Source organism: Eulemur rufifrons, chromosome 29 (assembly GCF_041146395.1).
Source record: "Eulemur rufifrons isolate Redbay chromosome 29, OSU_ERuf_1, whole genome shotgun sequence".
Taxonomy (NCBI): Eukaryota; Metazoa; Chordata; class Mammalia; order Primates; family Lemuridae; genus Eulemur; species Eulemur rufifrons.
The window spans coordinates 95,431,354-95,451,066 of NC_091011.1; the positions used below are offsets into that span (position 1 = coordinate 95,431,354).

Genomic DNA, 19,713 nt, shown 5'->3' on the forward strand with positions numbered 1-19,713 from the left:
GAACTAGCTGGGAGAAGTGAACCGCCAAGGAAAGGTGGTCTCAGTCTCATGGTAAGAGGAGCTCGACACTGTTGGAGTGAAGGAGACACTGATGAATCTGCCATTCCAGAAAGCGGGAATAGCCAGAAACTCATCCTCTAAGGAGGGAGAGGAGGCAGGCCAGGTATTGGACTCAGCTGTACTTCCCTCCCTGACCCTAATACCTTAATTTCCTGAGTTTCCTTGCCACATTCATAGCCTACCTATTTTTCTTCTTGGTGGTTCTGTTCTCTATCTAGCTCCTCTACCAAATCAGTACAGGTCATGTTTCTTCTCAGGAAGCCCAGTTACCAGGATACCAACTTCAACTGGTTTCTGTAACAATCCCCTTTACCAATGTCTCTGCAGATGCTCCCTGTGTTCACTCTGTCCACTAATGCGGTTCCTTAGTTTGCTCGTAGAATAGAATGCCAATCCCTACCTGTGATTTCTGTAGCCTCCCCCACAGTACAGACTCTTGTAAAACCATCGCAGATTCATTTCTGTCCCATCCGCTTTGCAGTGGCCTCCCTCAGCCGATCTTGTTCGATAATAGAAGAGCTTGTGCTATCCCAAGCTTCAAAAAATGGTGCAATGGGGAGGAGAAACCACAGTTAATATCGTTAAAAACAGAAAAGTGGAAACGGGTCTTTTCCCCTAGGCCCTTGCATCTAGACTATCAAATGGGTGGCAGAGAGAGACTAAGCTACCGTGTCTTCTGCATAGAAAGCAATTTATTAATGAGCTCACAGGTGATATGAGTGAGCCCCCCCACACCCCACCCCAGTCACTGACAGGACCTCTACCCAGTGAGACAGCCTGGACACACCCCAGCTAAACCCAGGATCAAATGCTCTATCGCCCTTCATAATACAAAAGGGAGTGAATCTCTACCCTGAAGTCTGCCAACTCTTCAAAAGAGGAGAGAGCAAAAATGAAGGAGCTTGCCTGTTTAGCGGGTAGAGGGAAGAGAAGCAGCGTGTTGGGAGCACACGGTGTGGCAGTGAGCAGTCCCGAGTGGAGAAGCACAGGATGGAGGTAGGTAGTTCACATGGGGGGCGCTGGGGAGGCTGAAGAATTTCTACGGAGGCCAGTGACAGTTCCATTCCATTTCTCTGTAAAGGAGGCAAGATGGTGCCCGCTCCAAAGGAGTAGGATGGAATGAACTCTGGCTGAGGACCAAGGAAACAACTTTCCCAATCTCTCTCAGGGGTGCAGACAGACAGAGACAGATAGCTCCATATATACAAACTTTACACAAAATAAATAAGGAGCCGCCATCTGCTTGGCTAGGTACAGGTCCTGGATTCCTCCCCTCGGCAGTAGCTGTTCCAGGGCATTAGCCATGGAACCTTCAGGCCCTAGAAATCATAACCCTACCCCTCCCCAGGAGTCCACCTCGGTCCTCACAGCGCCTCAACAATCAGAACCCGAGCCCCTTTACCCTGCAGCCCCTAGTCCTGAGGTGTCTGGAACAGGCTCAGGGCCAAGTACCCACATCTCGGGTTCCTGGAGGAGTACACCAAAGGCTAGGTTAATTGCCAACCAGCCCCTCTCCCGGAGTCGAATCACACTGTAGCCCCTCTGGTCCACAGAATCCTAACTCAGTCTCTCGCGGGCTCAGGCACAGATCCATCGCCTTCCTAAGTCCTTGGCACCCATTCAGGGCCGGGCCCCCTGCTCCATTTGTTGGTGCTGGCTCCGCACAGCAAACCTGTTGACATGCACAGGTATGGGCACGACAATCTTGGGGTTTCTTACGGGCTCCCCAGAACGGCTGCTCACATTGCCAGCTTTGATGCGCTTCCACTTGGCCCGTCGATTCTGAAACCAGATCTTGACCTGCACCTCACTGAGCTTGAGGGCGTGGGCGATCTGGGAACGCTCTGTCAAGCTCAGGTATTTCTTGCAGTGAAACTCCTTCTCCAATTCCAAAAGCTGCTCACTGGTAAACGCTGTGCGACGCCGTCGGCTTTTCCCTCCAGGAGCTGTGACCCCTGCTGCCACCGGTGCCCCCTCCTCAGTTCCAGTCCCCAGGCTTCCCTTTAGCTTCGGTTTAGGTCCCAGAAGAGCCCCCGGGCCCCCTGCAGAACTGTCCAGGAAACCGTCGTCCTCGCTGTCACCGCCCGAGCCCTCTTCCTCCTGTTCGCTGCCTGCTGGGTCTCCTGCTGGTGCCTCATCTGAGCTGTACACCTTCCCCTCTGCTGTGGGGGGCGAGAAACCAATGGAGGGGGAGGGAGAAGGCAAGGAAAGGACAGTTTGGAGGAGGCGCAAGGAGCCATGGCCAGGAATGGGGGTGGGGAGCAGCAGGGAAAGATGCAGAAGTGGAGAGATGGGGAGGAGAGGGGACAGAAGGGTCACACATCCAAGGTGGAGAACGGGGAAGGGGTTGAGGGAAGACAAAGAAATGGGAAGAAAGGTATTAACCAGCACAGATTTCACTACGGAAAAGTGGGGGAGGCAATAAGTGTATGGACAATGACCCCTCAACTTTCCCACCACCCCGTCTCATTCTGACCCACCACCTCCCCAGCTTCCTCCAAACCCAGAGAGCAAGGGCCCAACGTCTCACTTGGACACCACTGCATCCCAAGCCAGACCTCGGAGCCTCAGGTCCCAGAACGGAGCAGTGTCGGACCCGGCTTAAGGTCCTTCCAGAGCCCTACTGTGGGAAGGAGTGAAGGGGAACTGACCTTCGCGGGACAGATGGGGAGATGAGGGCTGTCAGCCTTGGTTATTCCCCGAGGAATCCTCATCTGGCCCAGCTAGCAAGAGCCATCCCATGACCTCTATTCTTTCTTCTCTTTTCCCTCTTCACTAGATCTAGAATCACAGAATCTCACTTCCAGATGGCCTTCAAGGTCATCTGATCTGCCCCCCTCCCCGGCCCCCAAATTTGGGTCCAAGAACTGTTATCAAAGGAGCTGGGAGTCAGGTTTCCTCACCAGCCCCGTTCCCAATTCTCCTTAACCAGACACCCCGCCTGGAATGGGGGTCCCTGCCACGTGGCGCCTTGTCCGTGGCCAGATTTTTCTCCCAGTTACTTAGGCCTCCTGACCCCCTTTCAATCAATATCCTTAATTTTAAAACGACAACGACATCATCTCTTTCCCACCTTCCCTCTTTCCTGGCCAAGGTTGCCCAAGCAGCACAAACAGCTGCTTTCTGCTCAGAATCCTGAGGGTCCTGAGCTTGATGTCCCCTGGGAGGACTGGAGGGAATATGGGAGGAGGAGGAAGAAGAAACTGAAGTGCAACAAGGAAAAATATAGAGAAGGAAATGGTGAAAAAGAAATATTGACTCAGTAGATATAACTGATTATTTGTAATCACAGGCATATAAATATTTTAATCCACACATAATTCTAAAATTTAATTCAACCATTGGTTTTAATCTTCTTATCCACTGATGTATTTTATCAGAACTCCAAATAATGCATTATAAATCTTCAGTGTTTGAGTTTTACAAACTCCTCTGTTTTCTGCCCAAAGGACCAAAGAGCAGTGAAATAACAAAGTTAAAAGTCAACCGACCAATAGGAAAGAGAACAGAGAAAACGGATAATCTGTAAACTGAATAGTTAGCTGTTTCCAAGAGAGTTCAGTGTGTAAAGGCGGGAGACCTTCCTAAACATCTGCGGGAGCGAATCTGTGTCTACCAAGTGTCACAGGTACGTGCATAAGCACACTCGGCGGTTGAGAGTACAGCTCGAAGTAAATGAAATTCAGGGCACAGTGAAATGCTTTATAAGAGAGAGAGGGTATGCGTGTGTCCGTGGATGGAATGAACGCCTCCCTGCCCCATTCTCCAGAGTCGTCCCTTTCCCCTCACTGATGCAGTCTACGCCTGTTCCTTTTCCTCACTGACATTTTCTTCTGTGGCCAGAATTCTCAGCCCCTGTCCACATTACCCACCTCCATCCCAATCAGCCTCGAACCTCAAGGCTGTCTTCATCCCTCCCCTTTTCTTTCTCTTGTGCTTCCTTCTTCATCTAACCTTCACAAAGCCCGAGCGGCACACCCCAGTTTAGGCTCACCCGGTCTTCCCATGTTGCTCCTACTCATTGCTTTTCACCAGCAAATGGTCTCATTCTCTCTTTGCCAGCCTGCACAAGCTTCCCTGGTGCCCAGCACCAAGCCTGTGTGGATAAGTACCATACCCTACCTGCAGATGATGCATTCCTCACGATACCTCTCACCGTCCTGTGCTCTCTCCCTCATCCCATCCCTAGCCACATCCATTTTGTTTTCTGTAAGATTTACATCCTTGGTTTCCTCCTTCATTTCAAGGGCTTGTCCCCACACCATTTTCTGCTTCTATAGAACTTAACATGTCTCAAACTGAACTTCGGACAGATCAGCTCTTCCTCATCTCTCCCCACATCTTCCGCATCTCAGTTAATAGTAACCCCAGCTCCCGTGTGTTCAAACCAAACCTTGATGCCATGCTTCACCCCTCTCTCTCACAGCCCACGTCTGACTCACCCGCGAATCCTGCTAGTGCTGATGCCTTTACAACATACCCGGAGCCCGACGCCTTCTCGCCGCCTCCTCTGCCACCAACTAGTCCACCTCAGCACCATCTCCGACCTGGCTCACCGACACCTTCTCCTAACTGGTTTCCCAGCTCTGCCCTTACCACTCTCCCTGCCCATTTTTCTTCCGTCTGTTTGGAATACTATACTCTTCACCTGGATCTTCCGCTCTGGCTCGTTCCCTACTTCCTTCAGGTTTTTATTTTATCAATGAGAACTTCTCTGATCATCCTTTTAAAATGATCCTTTTAGACTCCCCCCCCATACTCCCTAAGTCCCTTCTTTGATTTATGTGTTACTATAGCACATGCCACCAATTTTACACATTTATTTTATTGGCTGTCTCTTCCTATTAGAATATAAGCTTAATGAAGGTAGGGGTTTTACATATTTTCAATTCACTGTATACCTTCAGCACTTTGAAAATTACCTGCACAGAGTAGGCATTCAATAAATACTTGTTGACTAAATAAAAGAAACTATTTCCAAGCACTGTGTATGTGCTCACTCTCCCTCTTTCCTTCCTTTCTTGTCCCTTCCTTTCTCAAGCCTCTCCTAAGATGTTCCCCCAAACCCCACCCTACTGCAGCTCCAGTGCCCCTAAGACATCGTCCCCATGAATATTGTCCTACCCACTTTTCAGGATGTCTCAGATCTCCATTAGCTGGAAAGGACCCCACACACAGTGGAAATCTATAGGATCTTAGAAATCTACAGGGTGGCAAAACAAGTTAAGGACAATTACAATGCCATTACTAAATCTTCTAACTTTCATTTTTAAAATGTAGTTAATAATAACAGAAAAGAATAACAAAAGCTTGTAAAACAGCTCAATATTACAATATTTTAAACAGTGTTAAAAAAGCAGAAACCACATTTCATGGCTTGAAGGATGAAATTATTTAGTACAGTTCCAAGCACCCAGGGGGTGTCCAATAAATCTAAATTGATGAAGATTGAGATGAGGCTCCCAGGTTCCTGGATCTGGCAGGACCCTCCTGAGATCATATCATCCATCCCTCTGTCTTCAGACAGATCCATAAAATCAAGCCCACGTGAGCTAGCCACCCTCAGCGCTGCTTTTAAAGCCATTCAAGGAGCACAGGTTCACAACCTCTCTTGGTTATTTGATCCTGGTGGGATGCTGAGTGGCAGGGGCGAGATTTTCTTTCTGAGCCTTTATAATCATGACATTGAAGACTCTGATAAGCAACTCTTGGAACAAAATGGGGCTGGGGCAATAGAAAAAAGAGGGGAAAGAACAGCCATATGCCTCAGAGGAGAGCGACTAGGACAATGAGTGAGGCGGACAAGGAGTGGGAGAAAGAAGCAAGGCCAAAGCAGACAGAAAGTGACGGGGGCAAGAGAGAAGCGGGGCAGAGAAGTGGCAGAAGAATTAGATGATAGAGAAAATGAAACAGCTGAAAAGTTTACAGAAGGGAAAGAGAAAATAGGAAAAAAATGAGGGGAAAGAAAGCAAAAAGTGCTTTTTAAAAAACACTCTTACCTACCTACCTCCCCTCCACCCCGCCCCGGAACATCCATGCATTTGGAGCAAAGCAAAACCCTTTGCCCTGCCATTTGCTCTCTGCTGCCCCAACAGAAGGAGACTACGGAGTGCAACAGCCAAAGTGATGGGGACGGAGGCAGAGGAACGGGATGAGCAAAACAGTAGTGTGGGCCTTTACAATGCAGCAATCCCAAAACAGTTTACTATTTTCTCATGAATTAGCTGAGAAATAAATGCAAAATATTTTTTATCCAATTTATAATGAATCTTAATGGTAAAAATAAACAAAATAAAATAAAAATTGCACATAAAAATTTGGAATTGATGAAAAATTGAAAGAAGCAAATATTTTTTTCCCCCCCAGAGACAGGCTCCCTCTCTGTCATCCAGGCTAAAGTGCAGTGGCACAATCACAGCTCACTGCAACCTCCAACTCCTAGGCTCAAGTGATCCTCCTGCCTCAGCCGACAGGCAACAACCACCCATGCCTGGCTAATTTTTAAATTTTTTGTAGAGATGGGGTTGACCAGGCTAGTCTTGAACTCCTGGCCCCTCAAGTGATCCTCCTGCCTCAGCCTCCCAAAGTGCTGGGATTACAGGTGTGAGTTACCATGCCCAGTGCAAATCTTTTAAATAAAATTCCTATTTGCAAAATTTGATTTAGAATAATTAGACTTGGTAAATATAATGTCCATATAAGTAAATTTCCAACTGCAGACACTGTAATTGGTTGATATAAGCAAAAATACTTGATAAACAAAACAAGATTTCATTAAAAATTTTACATGGACAATAATGATTCTGATGAGAATACTTTCAGCAAAATGAAAATGTTTAAATTGGAAAAAATTTGACTGTGCTAGGTAGGCAGGCCAAACAGACAGAAAGATCCTGTCCTTTGTGTTATGAGCATGATATCATTGGTAATAAGAAGAGTATATTCAGTTTCTACCTTGTTCCCTACAGGAAGTCTAGAGCTTGTGAAAAACGTTTGGTTGGCCAGGGAGAATGATTGTAGGACAGACTGGTTATTAGGAAACATGCAGAGTTCATGGGAATCCTCCTGGTAGATGCTATTATCCTAAGAACCAGAAATCACAAGGTTTGAACCACGATTTCTCACAGAGTTCCTGCTAGGGGCACTGATCCCGCCCCAGAGAACAGCACTCAGGCTCCGGGGATGAGCTTGCATGGGGCCTTCCTTTGGAGAGGAGGGGAAGCAGCTCTGGAGGCAGAGGGAAGCCCCACCTCGGCAATGGGTTGGGTCAGGCTGGGGAAGAAACCAAGGGCCAAAGAATCCATGGTAGTTATTCTCCAAAGCAAGAATACCCAGCACCAGACTCGCACGATCTAGAGGGGGAGTCCTTCAGTCACCAAGGATGATGGAGAGCCACCGAGGGAGCGGAGGACAACTTTAGACAGAAGCTACAGAAACTCATCTAGCCCTTGGCTTCTCTTCATTCATACAGTTACCGTAGTTCCTGTTCTATTATAGCTTATAGAAAATCAACTGGCTTTATAGAACAGAATTCCCTCCCTTCTGACTTCCCTTCCCTCTACTTCAAAAACAGCTACCCTACCACTTCCCCCATCCACTCTCAGGAAAAGTTCCCTCCTGCCCTGTCCTTCCCAGGACAGTGAACCTCCTCCTGATCTTCCCAAGTCAACTGCTCATCTCCCTGAATACAGCTCCACCTTGGGTGGGGTCCAAAGGTGGTAAGAAACAGATCATCCCTCAAAAAAGATATATTTGCCATCAACTCCCATTTCTAAATCCTCATTTCGTCACCATGCCCAGTTATTTCCCTGTTCTTTTCAGACACAGTACTTTCTCCCGTTGTTTATAACAGCCAGCTCACTTTCAGTGTGTTTTCACTCATCCCCCATTAATTTCATGCTTCTATTGTGCTACTACTCCTTCCTATAATTTAGCCACAATAGGAACATTCATTTTTACTTTCTCTCTCTCTACTCTTCCCATGACTGCTCAGCATTCTTTACTCCAAATCCCCAGGAGAATTTTCTCTACATCACTGCCACCCAGAGCCCCTCCCAGCTTCTCGACAAGTCCGGGGTGATTTCCTACCACCGAGCTCAGAGCTCCTTTCATGGCATACTAACATTGTCACTGCCGAGAGCACCCTTGTATGACCTTTAACTTTTCAAAACATTTTCCACATTTATTATCTTATTTTATCTTCAAGCAACTCACTGAAGTAGAGCAGCTCTATTATTATTAGTAATAGGAGAGTTAGCAACCTTATTTTCAAGTTAAAAAAAAATGGAGTTTCAGAAAGATTAAATGCTTTTCCTAAGTCACATAGACGGGGACAGAACACCATGTCTAGAACCTTGGTCTCCTGTAGCTCCAGTGAATGCTCTTTCCATTTTGTCCAGTAAAATATTTTCTTCTCTCCTCCCACTTGAAGTGAAAGCCCTCTCTCTAGATGCCTCATTGGATAAATCACCTTCTTATCCAATTCAGGTTCAGATCTCATCCCTGTCACTTATCACCACAGAGCTCCAGCCTACTCACTGAGAGCGTCCCTTAGCATTCTCAGAGAGGATGCTTGAAACTGGCACAGGAGAGGCCTCACTGGCCAGGCTTCACCTGTCCCATAACAGGCTGTTTCTCCCATCTTCCCCAAGACAAAATTCCCACCAGGGCTTTCTCCCACTTCTTTCTGTCCTTATTGGTTTATATGATATAATGTTACTGGTCAGTGTTCCTTTTATTTAAAACAGGTATTTTCTGACTTTAAAAATAATATTGTCAAACCATGGAAAGAGTTTTAATACCAGTTTCCTCTAGCTTCTAGTTTACAACCGTCGCCCTCATCCCTCAATCTTTCTCGTGTAGGAATCAGAACACAGAGCCAGCCTCACCGAGGGAAGCAGCTTCCCACCGTCTCTCTCTGCCTCCCTCGTTACAGAGCTCTCGGCACTCCCAGATCTCTGCCCTCGCCTCAACCACTCAGCCAGCCGGCGGAGCTCAGCGTGGCCTTTCAGTGCACGGAAAGGGAGCTGAGGGTCCACTCTTTTCCTGCTTTCTGGTTGGGGAAGACATCTGTTTTGGGTTGGTTTTGTCTGCCCAGTGTCCCCTGCCCCTTTAGTTCAGGAATAGCACCCCTTTCCTTTAGGGCACTGCCTTCTCCCTTCAACCCAGTACCCCGTGGGACTGCGACTGACATTTCTCTACCTTCCTGACCAAGGTGGGCACGTGACCCAGATCTAACCAATGGCAACATGCTATCCTCCTGGGACACGGCGCAAGCTAGTCAATCAGTCATCCTAGGGTTTTATATACACTAGAATCCACCGGGGTCCCAACCTGGGATTATAAAAATGTAGAGCTGCATATGCTCGTGCCCTCTCCTACCTCTCACTAAATGAGGGAAGCTGTCTTAAGGAGAGAATGAGATGAAGACAGAGAGAAGAGCAGGCTGAGAGCGGGAAAGAGCGTCCTCACAAGAGTTTGCATTCATGGATCCACTCAGGAATTAATACCTCACAGTTACATGAATCAATACATCCTCATCTTAGCTCACATTAGAGTTGAGCTACTGTCACCAACAGCCCAAAGAGTTCTAAGTACAATGCTGTAATTAGAAGAGATAATTGGCTGGGCACCGTGGCTCCTGCCTGTAATCCCAGCACTTTGGGAGGCTGCGGCAGGAGGATCGCTTGAGGCCAGGAGCTTGAGACCAGCACAGGCAACACAGTGAGACTCCACCCATAGCTAGCTACAAAGCAAAATAATAATAAAAACAAGAGACAATAATCATATGACTCTAGGGAAAGCAAGCCTCTCCACCTCACTCCCATAACTCTCCCATCTAAAATAATTTTTCCATATTACCTGAAATTATTCATAATAATACCACTTAAAATTCCACCAGTTTGAAATTCATTTGGACTTTAAAAATCTCGTTAATCCACCAGAGTGTGAATTAGTTTAATCCACTGGCTTTGGTCCTAACATCAAATTGAGATCAGACATATATGAGGAAATAGAAATTTTGATGAGGAAAACAGGAGAAGTATTTTTTTTAATGGAGAGCAAAGGAGAACAGGCCCCACTCAGGCACAGGACAGGGGCTTTGGGCAGCCTGGGGATCTACAGAGGACACCAAAACGTCAGACTGGGAAGCCAAAAGGAGGGAGAAAAAGCCAAAGACAAATTTGAAATCTACCCCTATTAGGTTCAGCACAAGGTTCTTTCCTGGCAGTACTGTATAATCAGTTCTCAGAATCCAGCTCTCTCTATCACCACTCCCAGAAATATTTGTCCTTATTAGTACACAGTGTCACCTATCCTATGCCATTCCCAGTAAAGATATCTTTCCCAGCTTAATTCCCAGGAAAGCTCCCCACCTATTTCCAGTGCAAGGACAAAAACAATCCCTTGGGCACCTATTTCTTTCAGGACGCTGTACAAGTATCTTCGCATCTCATCCTCAACGCTGTGAGGTAAGTATTAGTGCCCTTATTTTACCGGTGACATGCAGAGGTTAGTACTTCACTGCAGAGCACAAAGAAAGTGCAGCACCAGCGTCTGTACTGAGCGTCGTCGACCAAAGCCCATGCCGGTTCCTCCGTTCCACCACATCTTTGCAAATGCTGAATGTACAAAGAGACTGATTTCTCATATCCCCCTACCATAAATACTGTAGCAGATGGAGAAACAATATAGGCCAGGAACTGATTCCACAAGACAACTTTTTCTTCACTGCTCCCTTCCTCACCAGGTAAAGTTGGTCGCAATGGATCCTCAATCTATTTGGCCTAGGCAAAATCTATTCCTGCCTTTACCAAATGTTTCTGTCTGTCACTGAATATGATGGCTCTACATAGTCATAGCTCAGGTACCACCTTCCCAGCCCCAGGTGACAAAGCCTTTTCCTAAAGTCCAGCCCTGATTTCACCTCGAGATGTCTAAGTCCAGCCGGCCTCCTCTTCCTCTTCCACAACCACAACAACTCAGCACTGGAAAGTATAGAATGTCCCCCAGGCCCTTCGCTCAGGATGCCTTTTTTTTTTTTTTTTTTTTTTTGAGAAACAATTCATTAATAAAGGAATCATGATAGATAAAAACGGAATTGTAGAGCTAGAAGCAACCTTAGAGATCACCTGTTCAAACCCTTAATTTTGCTGATGAGAAAGCCAAGACGCAGAGAGGTGTGATTTGGCCCAGATCACGCAGTTACATACTTGTAGTACCCAATATAATCCCCAGAATGGTTGCCACGCCTTCCAGCACACAGCTTCTTACCTTCACTCTCAGGACAATCACATTTCCCTCCCTCCATTGAGACACCTCTGCATCACTTCTCTTCCCACTGCGCCAACACGCAGTTCCCTTTTCTCCATTACTTCTGTTATGATACCACCTTCTCCATAATTCAGACACGAAATCTGTCTTCCACTACCCCCCCGTTCAGAAGGGTTTTCCTGTTTCTCTCAGTCCTCACTTTTTGAATAGCGCTTTTTGTTCATAACCCTAGTCTCGTGAGTTCCTGCAGCACCTGCATTTAATACAGATGTTCCTTTGCCCTCCATGACGGCCACTGAAGACACTACTTCATGGCTACCTACGGCACAGTGCTGTCTCTTCCTACTGCACCTTAATTCAACCCATGTGGGTCACTGTCACATTACACCATATCCGAGCATCCCTTCTTCCTCTCGCCCTTTCTCCCAATTAGTCCTAGCACATCAATATTTCATCCATATTACTCTAAACTGATCATTTTCTCCCAGCATGACCATATTGCCAATAAAAATCCCCAGCCTCCTCTACTGCTCCTAATCCAGGCCTCTTGTGGCTGCAGACACCACCTGCGTAGAGGGCTCTGTCCTTTTCATTACTTCAGATGCAAGGTTTCCTCTTTCCTACTCCCAGCATGGTACGTTTACCCATTCCTTCTAAATAAAACTTCTCTCCTCCCACCAAACACTTTCCTTCTCATCATTCCTGTTTAAGGCTCTTTCTTCTTGTTCATCTACTCCATTTCTTCTCTCCTTTCTTTTGCATTTAATATGATGGCTAGACACAGTCATAGCTCAGGTACCACCTCCCCAATCCCAGATGACAAAGCTTTTTCCACCCTAAAGCCCAGCCCTGATTTCACCTCAAAATGCATGTATCCCAGGCTGCCTCCTCTTCCAAATCACCGAAAAGACCCTCCTTTTGGCCCGGTGCAGTGGCTCATGCCTGTAATCCCAGCACCTTGGGAGGCTGAGGTGGAAAGATGGCTTGAGCCCAGGAGTTCAAGGCAAGTTAGCTATGATCGCCCACTGTACTCCAGCCTGGGTGACAAAGAGAGACCTTGCTTGTCTCAAAAAAAAAAAAAAAAATCCTTCTTTTCCCATTACTTCCAATGTAGAATTCTTGCTTCCTATTATACAGCTTCCTATTGTAACATTTCTCTCAATGGAAAGAACTTTGCTCATAATATTATGTTCCTCCTTCTTTCCAATTAAAATATTTCCCCCTCATTATTCCAATTACTGCCTCTGTCCCATTATTCCCAGTACAGACTATTCAACAGACTACATGCCCATCACTCTAAGAATTCTCCTCTTAATCATCCAGAATACGTATCTCCATAATTACATGTGCCACTGCAGAGACCCTTTCTCTCTGCCAATGCCCCCCACAAGTGTTACCTATGGCACAAGCATCTCAGCACCCCATTCCAATTCTCCTAACAAAATTTTCCTCTTGGCACTTCTGAGATTTATCTCTGAAACAGGGGTTCTTCACTCTTTTTATGCCCTGAACTCCTTTGGCAGTCTGATAAAGCCTTCTTAGAATAATGCTTTTAAGTGTACATCTGTATACCAACTATATTATTTAGCCAACTATATTAAAATATAGTTTAAAATATTTAAATTGAATTTGTGACGTTTCTTTATTAATTGATTAAACAAGTTCCCTCCAAAGATTATAAATTTATGTCAATAGTCAATGTCTATGCTTTCTATCAGTGACAAAAACTTCATGTACTGCTGAAACTGTTATGATTTTTGGCCTACATTAATAATTAAAGTTAGTACCAAATTTTAGTTAGAAGTTAGTAAAAATAAAGATGCAATTTTTTTCCTACCCACAGTTAACAGATCCCCTGACAAAAGGTCCAAGGAGTCCAGGTTAAGAACCCTAGTTTAAACATTGAGACCTATGAAATTAAAAGGAATTAAAAGTAATCTTAACCAAAACTTTTGGTCCAGATGAGGAAATCAAACCCTAGAGAAATTACACGTCTTGGAATCTCCCATAGTGTCTCGAACATACTAAGCCCATAGTAGATGTACAATAAATGTTCCCTGAATTTAACTAAGTGACTTGTCAAAATTACACACTAATGAGTGACAAAGTTGAGACTTGAGCTCACGTGTCACAATTCCTAAATAAATGTTCCTTCAATCATATAAAGTAAATGAAACATTTGCCTTTCTATAAATGTCAACGAAGCAGTCATTCTCACTGTATGCACTTCCCCAAAAGTTCTAGAAAAACATACTCTGGGTTTTTATCACTTCCCAAAAAATTCTCCCTTTTGTATCTAACAATACAGTCTTTGCTTCTATATCACACTATCACTTTCTACTTTCCTCTCATAAGTAAATATCATATCTTGACAGTCATAATAGATACGCATTCGGAAATTAATTAATGGTCATCTAAAATGTTCCCTAGATACAATCAGGTGCATAGCTTACAGCAATCAGCACTTGAATATTGTGCTCCTAGGAAGTTTCCACGCTCTGCTTGCATAATTTCCATTATTACTGACAACTCTATTCAGAAATTAGCAAATCCTTTTCTGTTTAGTTTTTAAAAATAATGTTCACTACACTGCCATCTCTCAGGTTTGTCCTGAGAGATTCTTATCTTCTATATCTTATCTATATTCTATATTCTTATCTTCTATATCACCCTCAACTGCAAATATTTTCTCTTCTTCGCCATGCCCAATACTGGCATTATCTCTCATGTCAATCTCTCACTATATTTTTGTCATCCATCTAACAGTTATATATGGAGTATCTACCATCCTTCACTCCCAAGGCACATTCAGGCAATCCAACCTTTTTCTCCCTGAGTGAATCATTGCTCTAGAAACCCCCAATTTAAAGTTTTCTTTTGTATTTCTCCAAACAGACAGCTTTTTTCATCATTCTCACAGCTGTACACAGCACCCTCTTCACCCATCCTCTCTGTGACGCGTATCTGCACCACATCTTGCCCTTGACAAGTGAGCTTTGATCATGCTTAGCCAGGGCTCACACAAACCTTCAGGCACACGAGCTCATCTCTGTCCACCCCACCTGAGGCAGAATCCTGCTCTCTTCTCTCTATTATTCCTAATACACTGAAGATTCATTATTCCACCCCGATTCAAAGCTCCTTTTCCCCTGTCACTTTCACATGACTCTGTTCTTACAACTCTCTAGATCTGTTATGCTGAATATGGTCACCACTATTCACCTGAGGCTACGGATCACCTGAAACATGGCTAGTCTAAATCAAGACATGCTGGGAGTGTACAATAACACTGGATTCTGAAGACTTAGTATGAAAAGAGGATATATCTCATAAAGAGTATTTATATTGATTAATGTTGAAATAATGTTTTGGACATATTGAGTTAAATAAAATGCATTATTAAAATTAATTTTACCTGTTTCTCCTTACCTTTTTAATATGGCTACTAAAAACTTTTTAATTACATATATGGCTTGCATTATATTTCTACTAGCCAGCACTGCTTTGGGCTCTTCTGTTGATTCATACTTCAATCTTCCCTACCAGTTCAAAATTCTCTCCTCTTTATTATTCTTCCTAAAAGACCTTCCCCAACTAGCCCACTGCTCCCCACATTCCAAACCTAGAACTCTTTTCAATCTACCATTCTCAATACGTTTCTACCCCATTATTTCTGTCTATAGTATTTCTTTTCATTTGCTAATACAGCTTCTACCCCTGCAATGAAATCATAATGTAATTCTGTTTTTTCTTCATTAATTCTAGTAGAGAGTGATATCTGTCTTAACTCTCAGCAAATTAAAAAAATAGTCCCTGTAATTCCCAACAAAAAGAACTTCACTCATCATTCTCCAAATTGGCCTATATATACTACAATTTCATTGAAAGTGGCTAGTAATTGTGACACACTAAACAAATGTAAATTCATAATAATTTCAGACCAATGTTGCTCATTCATACCCGGAGAGCAATTTTTCCTCTGTCATATTAAAGACTGCATTCTTTCTCCAAACTCTTCTAATGGTGAGGTTTCCATTCTGGTTATTCATAGCAGAGAACTCTCTTACTTCACTCCAAATACTTGCATACAATTCCCAAAACAAAGTACTTGTTTACCAAGCATTTTTAGCAAGGGCCATGTGTCGTCACTTCCCAAACTGATTTTATGTCTAACACTTCCGTAATTGCATTTTCTTTTCTCAGTGATTTCAGGAAAAACTCAAGACTGAGAAGGTGGATGTGAGTGGCTTGGCCAGGAAGAGTTGGGGGAGTCTGTACGGAGTGATGAGAAGCACCGGTCACAGATAAGGGCTTCCATTCATTGTCCTCTGAATGCTCCTTCTGAAGTCTCTCCTCCTTACTACTCCGTCCCAGCCTCCCCACTATAAACCCTTTATGTGTATCTCTTTCCAGTATGAGTGATTACCTTTATTCTAGCACTTTCTCAAAACTCTTCTGTAAGGCCTCCTTCCCATCATTCTTAGCAAAGAAATTCCTTGCCTTTACCCCAAGAACAACACAAGTCTCCTTTTTTGCTTCCAATATTTTCCTCAGATGATGAAGCTCTTCATCATTCCATATAAATTTCAGTTTCCCATCACTCCCAGTATTGAAAAACCTTTAAAGAAAATTACTCCTGGTGTTCAAATTTGTCCTTCTTCCCCTAGCACTTTTATTTAGCTCCCTCCCGATCCTCTCAGGGCAGAACTCACACACACACACACACATACACACATACTCACACACTCCTGACATGGTCATGTTGTGTGTTTGTCATTTAGCTCAGTCCAGAAGTCTCTCTTCTAATAGAGAGCCCTCTGCTCCCTCATACTCTCTTTGGACATTCCCAGTATACAGCTCCTTCCTTGGTCCTTTCCTATATTCTTATCTCTTCCATATTTCTCTTATGTTCTTTCTTTTGCTTATTCCTCTCTCTAAATGTCTGCTTTCTATAGCCAATATTCTATCTGCTTCAGAAAAGAGCCCCCATTATACATGTGGGTCAAAAAGGGGACCTGAAGGGGTAGGACAAGTTGCTTGTCCTCCTGTGGCTTGGGATATCCCTCTCAGTTCCCCCTTGCTCAGGGGGTCTCTCTTTCCCAGGTGTGTCTGGTTATACCTCCAGATTCTGTTGCCTCCAAAGCCATCTCTTTGATGGCCTGCCTTACTTTCTTTTCTGCCGTAGGACCATCCTATTCTGAACATCCTGCTAATCCTTTCTTAAAATCATCCTGCTGGCTACTCCATCACCACCACTCTGTCCCAGGCCCTTTCATCTTGTGGACATTTTCTCCTACCTTCCAGTAGCTACTCTATCTCTTCCTTATGATCCTCCTTAGAAGATGCTACTCTGACTTCAGTCATTGGATCCACCTGGTCCAACCAGGTACAAAAAAGAAAACAGCTGCATCTCCAAAGTCAAAATGCCCAGGGCTAAAGGGGGAAAAGAAGAGGAAGACAGGCCCTATGGCAGCCTTTGGCTCTAGAAGAGTGATTAGCCCTTTAGACAATTTCAGGAAGGGCCCCGAAACCTATCATCGAGAATTGTCTCTTCCTGGCAAAGGACAGAAAGACTCAGGCATCTCCTTGTCTCTATGAGTGTCAGCCCCCAGGCCTATGGGGTCATTTCTACCTGCTAAACTAGATGCAATGAATGACTGAGCAGCAGCGGATTCATCCTGATGCTAAAGTTTAAGCTTCAGAGCCCCCACACTTGCATGTGGCCCCTATTTTTCTTAAATAGGGCCCACCAAATTGTTAAGAATTGGCTCTCAGAACACCTAGACCTGTCTGGATAGAAGAAAGATTTTCTGGCTTATAGGGTTAAGGACCAATAGGTTGGAAAGGAGAGTTCTAAAGGAATTGATCCTAAAGAGGATTCAGTTTAATACACTCTGTCTCTGGAGAGAGCACCCTCCCATGCAGGATCCAGGGTTCTTGAATTATCTCTTAGCTGAATCTTAGCTGGATTCTTGACTTCAGGTCTTTGGGCCACACCCAACCTAGCCCAGCCTTTAGCCTCTCCCTTGGCCTCCCAGTCGGCCCTGATCCAGTGGGTGCTAGGACCCCTGCTAGCTAACGTACCCTTCGGCTCCCTACTGGGTTATTCAAGGCTTAGCTCTAAATCTGCCAATTCAGAAGTGACCTCTGCTACTAAGGTGATGTCACAGTCACCACCGCTTTAAGACTCTCCCTTTGCCCCTGCACCGAGAGCTCATCCTTGCCCTCTGAGTGTCTGGGGTCAATTTAATCTTCTCCTCAGAAGCCAAAACGTGCCCTGCCTTACTGAACTGACAGCTGCTCCAACATACCCTCACCTTGGTCCCCCCAGGAATCCACCCGTGTAGCTTCTCTACTCCTGAAAGAGGAGAAAAATGCAGGAATGCTGAAAAAGAGCCTGGGCCAAGGCTTGAGGACTAGGATGCCGGGAGGAAAGGCACTAATTTGGAAGACAGTACTGGGAACTCTTCAGATAGGTTTCAGGCGCTCTGGGTCCAGGACAGGGCAGGGGCCCTGGGATCTAGAGACGCTGTGTTTGGAACTGAATTTCAGGAGTCAGAACCTGCGCGCGAGCTGGGGGTCTGACTCCAGGGCTCCAGGCAGGTGCCGAGATTCCGAGCAGGTTCCCGTCTGCGATTTCCAGGTGAACGCGCCTCCCGCCCGGCGTCCCTGCACTTACCGGGCAGACTTGGGAAAGTCTCTGAGAAGTGCGGAGGCGGGGGCGGTGGGGGCTCTGCCACTTTCTCCCGGGCCGGCAGCAGCTCGTCGGCTTCCAGCCCGCCCTCTGGGCGTCGGCCGCCCGGCTCGGGGTTGTTTCGGGCAGCAGTGGCGGCGGCGGCGGCGGCGGCGGCAGCGAGCTCGGGGGGCCCGTAGAAGGCGTCGGGCGGCTCTGCGAAGCTGGGCAACGCGGTGGTCAGTGCCACCATCGAGGGCACGGCCTGACCCAGACCCGCGCAGAAGGTGTTAGTAAGACGGCCCGCAAAGGAGGCCAGCGGGGCGAGGGGCGGGAGGCCGGCGGACAGCGGTGCGGGGGCCAGCGCCTGCGGCAGCACCAGAGGCCGGTAGGGCATGAACATGGGGTAGCCGGTGTAGACCAAGTGGCCGGAGCGCGGCGGCGGCGGCCCGATCAAGGAGTCGATGGAGAAGGCAGTGCCCGGGCCCCCGCCGCTGCCCGCGCCGCTGCTCCCGGGGGCGCCGCCGCCTCCGGCTCTCTGCATGGTGCCCGGAGCTGCGGCCGCCCCGGGGCGCTCCCCTCCGGGCGCCGCCGTGCGCCCCGCGGCTTGGGCGCCCCGCGCGGACACGCAGGGCTCGGTCCCTGACTCCCGGCCGAGGTGGCGGCGGGGCGCGGGCTCGGCGCAGTGTGGCTCCGGCGCCGCGCTCCCTCTCTCTCATAAGGAGGGAGGGGGCGGGTGAGCGGGCGGGCTGGGGGTGTCGCCCTCCGGACTCATCCATCTTCCTCAAATTACGCTTCACTTCCTCCCTCCGCCCGCCGCCGCCGCGCCCGGCTCCCGCTCCCTCCGCAGAGCCCGTTCCCAGCGGCCCGGCCGGCCGGCCCGGGACCCCCGCCTGCCCCCCGCGGCCCAACCAACTATTATTAATGGAGATTGATGAGGCCGGCCACGCCGCTTTGTGAAAGTTTGTGGCCGACGAGAAGGCGGCGGCAGCTGCAGAACCGGTCCCCTTCCCTCTGCCCAGCCCGCCCTCCTCTCAGCCCACCCGGCCCGGCTGGGCCAGGCTCTGAGGGCCAGTGGGAGGCGGCCCAGGCTGGACGGGGCGCGGGGCGACAGGCAAGGAGGGCGCACTACAGCGCCCGTCCGCCGCCGCCCTGCAGATCCCGGGCCAACCCGGCGTGCCTGCCCGCCCCGACATCCCTTCCCGGCCCCCAGAGCAAGCCCGGGCGTGGCGGGCGGGACAGCACCCCGCCGTCCCCTCGGGCGAGGGAGCGGGGCTGAGGGAAGGCGCGGCAGGGACGGCAGGGGGCGCGCTGGGCGCGCCCGGACCTGCGGCTTAGGTAGGGCCACTCTTAAGGGGCCCGTTTCCTCCTGTCTCCCCACCCCATCCGCACGCTCTCCTTTGGTCTCTACTTTCTTGGCTTTGGCTCTTCCCCTTCCTCCTCGTTTACCCCTCCATCGCCAACTTCCCTTAGTCCATTATTCTCACCTCCGGTAATTTCCCCTAGTGCCCCGCACTATGCCAAGTACTTACCATTCCTCTCACCTTTCCCTCCATCTTTCTCCCATCCTTTACATTCTTTTCCTTCCTCTCACTCTTCTTCCCTTTCCCATCTGCGCTTCTACTCCTTTCCCAATTGTTTGGCTCTTTCCCATCTCATCCCCTATCCCAGTCCGTGTTACTCTATTTTTTTCTTCATTTCTTGCC

General features: G+C 47.3%; 1 protein-coding gene across 1 annotated transcript; it reads right to left on the reverse strand.

Moving 5' to 3' along the window:
• Positions 1–1,112: 1,112 nt before the first annotated feature.
• On the reverse strand, positions 1,113–18,696 carry GBX1 (gastrulation brain homeobox 1). The gene is made up of 2 exons (XM_069462557.1): positions 18,014–18,696; positions 1,113–2,222 (listed from the first exon to the last, which is right to left on the reverse strand). The coding sequence occupies exons 1-2, from the start codon at positions 18,549–18,551 to the stop codon at positions 1,681–1,683; spliced, it is 1,080 nt and encodes a 359-aa protein (XP_069318658.1). The 5' UTR covers positions 18,552–18,696; the 3' UTR covers positions 1,113–1,680.
• Between the last annotated feature and the right edge of the window lie 1,017 nt (positions 18,697–19,713).

Excerpts from the sequence above, each read along its gene's own strand:
- GBX1 (XM_069462557.1), bottom strand. The coding sequence starts at position 18,551 with ATGCAGAGAGCCGGAGGCGGCGGCGCCCCCGGGAGCAGCGGCGCGGGC. Across the intron at positions 2,223-18,013 it reads GACTTTCCCAAGTCTGCCCG|CAGAGGGGAAGGTGTACAGC; the intron begins GTAAGTGCAGGG and ends CGCCCCCCACAG.